Consider the following 2,234-nt stretch of genomic DNA (forward strand, 5'->3'; position numbering starts at 1 on the left):
ACGTGAGGAAATTCTGTCTTTTTCAAAGAGAAAAATTTTTGAGGCGAAATACCCAAAAAGAGGTTTGTAAAAAAATGAATCGGCCTCAACAATATAGAACTTATCTAAGTATTTTATTAGAAAGCAAATGCCAATTATTTAATATTATTATTAATTACATTTTAGGTATGCACATATATTGAAATGGTTAAACATTCGAACAAAGAAAACTTATCTATAACGTTTCAATCATTTTCAAAAAGTTTCATGAACTGAACTCCTGGACAAAATTACCTAACGCATCAAAAAGAGATCGTAAAAAGTTTTCATTATTTTCTCTATATTTTCAAAGTTTTTAAGTTTCAAATCATACAACCTACGTGATATGTTTTAGTTAAATGTTTTCTACTTATTTATGACAAATTATAATGRTGTAATCTGATAAAAAAATGTCAATAAGGTAACAAACCGAAAGAAACAGTAGCGCCAAATGAAACAAAAATCCTTTCATCAAAACGCRTAAAAAATTGAGAAGAAATTAAATGGCAAKAATTTTAATTTAGTAGCGTGTAGTTTCTCCTGTAGATTTTATTACTGTTGGTCTATTGGGAAATAATGCTTTGGCATTCGAAAAGCATCGCTTGCTCGAGTTCCCTACGATTCATAGGAGCAGGTCGATTGTTTAAGTGCATCCCATAGATGCTCTACAGGTCTATATGATTCATATCTGGGCTTCTTGGAGACCTCTCTCTCTTCCAGTCAGCGAAGGTCCAATTTATGTGTGTGTTTCTTAACAAAACGTATATTTCTGGTGAGCAGTGGTGCAATAGCCGCCCTTCTACTGTTCAATCCTCTTAAATTAAGTCTTACCTTGACTGATCGTGTAGGACTTATTACATTACGAGCTCCTGCTACGGCTCTGCTAATTGGCCTTATTAGGACCGCTAGGACACGCTCCCTCATCCCTCATAAAACACGAAAAATCTGAACCGAATTTTGATGTCCAGGTTATCCAACACAGTCCCAGCGCTTCACTGCAGCCCAAACCCCCTTCAACACCCTTAACTCCGATTGCGGCCGTTCATTTGCGCCCTCCCATACCTGCAACTAATCAAAACTCCAGCAACACGACGAATCTAGGCAGCGTAACTATGAAGCCTTCGCGTGAAGAATCAAAACTAGGTCTGTATTATCATGGGTTCAATGCGCTTTGAAGCAACTGAAGAATTTCAGTGAGTAAAACTCTATTGGCCTCAACGGTGATCTCTCCTCCCACAACCAGAGAACGGCCGGTGCTGAGGACGCGCCGTCCTCTTTTGCAGCGCAGCCAGGACTCGACAGAGGATGAGGAACTGTTTTCTGCCCTTTTGAATCTTTCCATCTGCGCGCCCCATTCGGGAGAACCTGCCCACCCGCAAGCTACCACCATTCTCCACGACTTGGGCGTAACCAACAGCATGACCGGTTCGGATATTAGTAGCCTGGCAAATCTGGGTGAGTACAGTACGGGATTTCATGTATGTTCGAAACATTGGTTGAATAATGGGGTTGGTGATATGAAATAGGCACTCCAGATTCGCCTCCGCGCGCCACTTCGCCCACTGTGGAGATGAGAGAGCTGCTGGATAAGATCCAGCAGTTGCCCGTTCAGAAGAGCCCCAACCCGCCCGCAACGTCTGGAAGCACTCATAGCAGGGCCTACTTTCACAGAGTGAGGGCGAAGACCCTGTACATGCCTCTCGGCGACGTCCAGACAGTCAATTCCGGTAATGCCAGTCAAAGCAAAGCCATCCCTTCAGGTAAGTGGGGCGAATCTCAAACCAACACCATTTCAGGGATTTTGTCTACAGTTTTCTCGAAAAGATGGTTGTCGAGGTCGGCGCCGTGCACCCCTTGCGGGCCAATTGCGCCCCCATTTCCTTCCGGCCGGAACAGCCACAGGGGGAGCAAGACGCGCGTCAGTGACGGCAGCCCCCTTTTGAAGCAGCACGCCGAAGAAGCAGACGAAGATTCCCATCGGGATGTGTTCTTATGATCATGAGGAGTCGATTGTTGATCGGGAAGTGCGTCTTCTGCTGGTTGGCGATGGGTGCTTTCTTCAGCGGATTTTTTAGAAATAGCGCAAACTACGCTACAATGTCGAATCGAATTAGGCGCTCAATTTTTTTAGGTCAGTGGCGGCTGCTGATTTTAATCGGAGTTTTAAGCGAATAAAACTTCGAAGGAAACACATTTTTTTCGGAATGAAATTTTTG

The 2,234-nt window shown here is 43.6% G+C and overlaps 1 protein-coding gene across 2 annotated transcripts; it reads left to right on the top strand.

Moving 5' to 3' along the window:
• Window positions 1-375: 375 nt before the first annotated feature.
• LOC125504597 lies at window positions 376-2,218 on the top strand. Of its 2 annotated transcripts, none has more exons than XM_048666823.1 (4): window positions 376-1,161; window positions 1,213-1,473; window positions 1,554-1,778; window positions 1,830-2,218. In XM_048666823.1, the coding sequence occupies exons 1-4, from the start codon at window positions 1,131-1,133 to the stop codon at window positions 2,012-2,014; spliced, it is 702 nt and encodes a 233-aa protein (XP_048522780.1). In that variant the 5' UTR covers window positions 376-1,130; the 3' UTR covers window positions 2,015-2,218. The 2 variants fall into 2 exon arrangements, with proteins under 2 accessions (XP_048522780.1, XP_048522779.1); XM_048666822.1 differs by having other exon boundaries at window positions 388-1,161; window positions 1,545-1,778.
• Window positions 2,219-2,234: the final 16 nt, after the last annotated feature.

This window comes from Dendroctonus ponderosae, unplaced genomic scaffold (assembly GCF_020466585.1).
Source record: "Dendroctonus ponderosae isolate FM_Combo_2020 unplaced genomic scaffold, Dpon_F_20191213v2 Dpon_F_20191213_5, whole genome shotgun sequence".
Taxonomy (NCBI): Eukaryota; Metazoa; Arthropoda; class Insecta; order Coleoptera; family Curculionidae; genus Dendroctonus; species Dendroctonus ponderosae.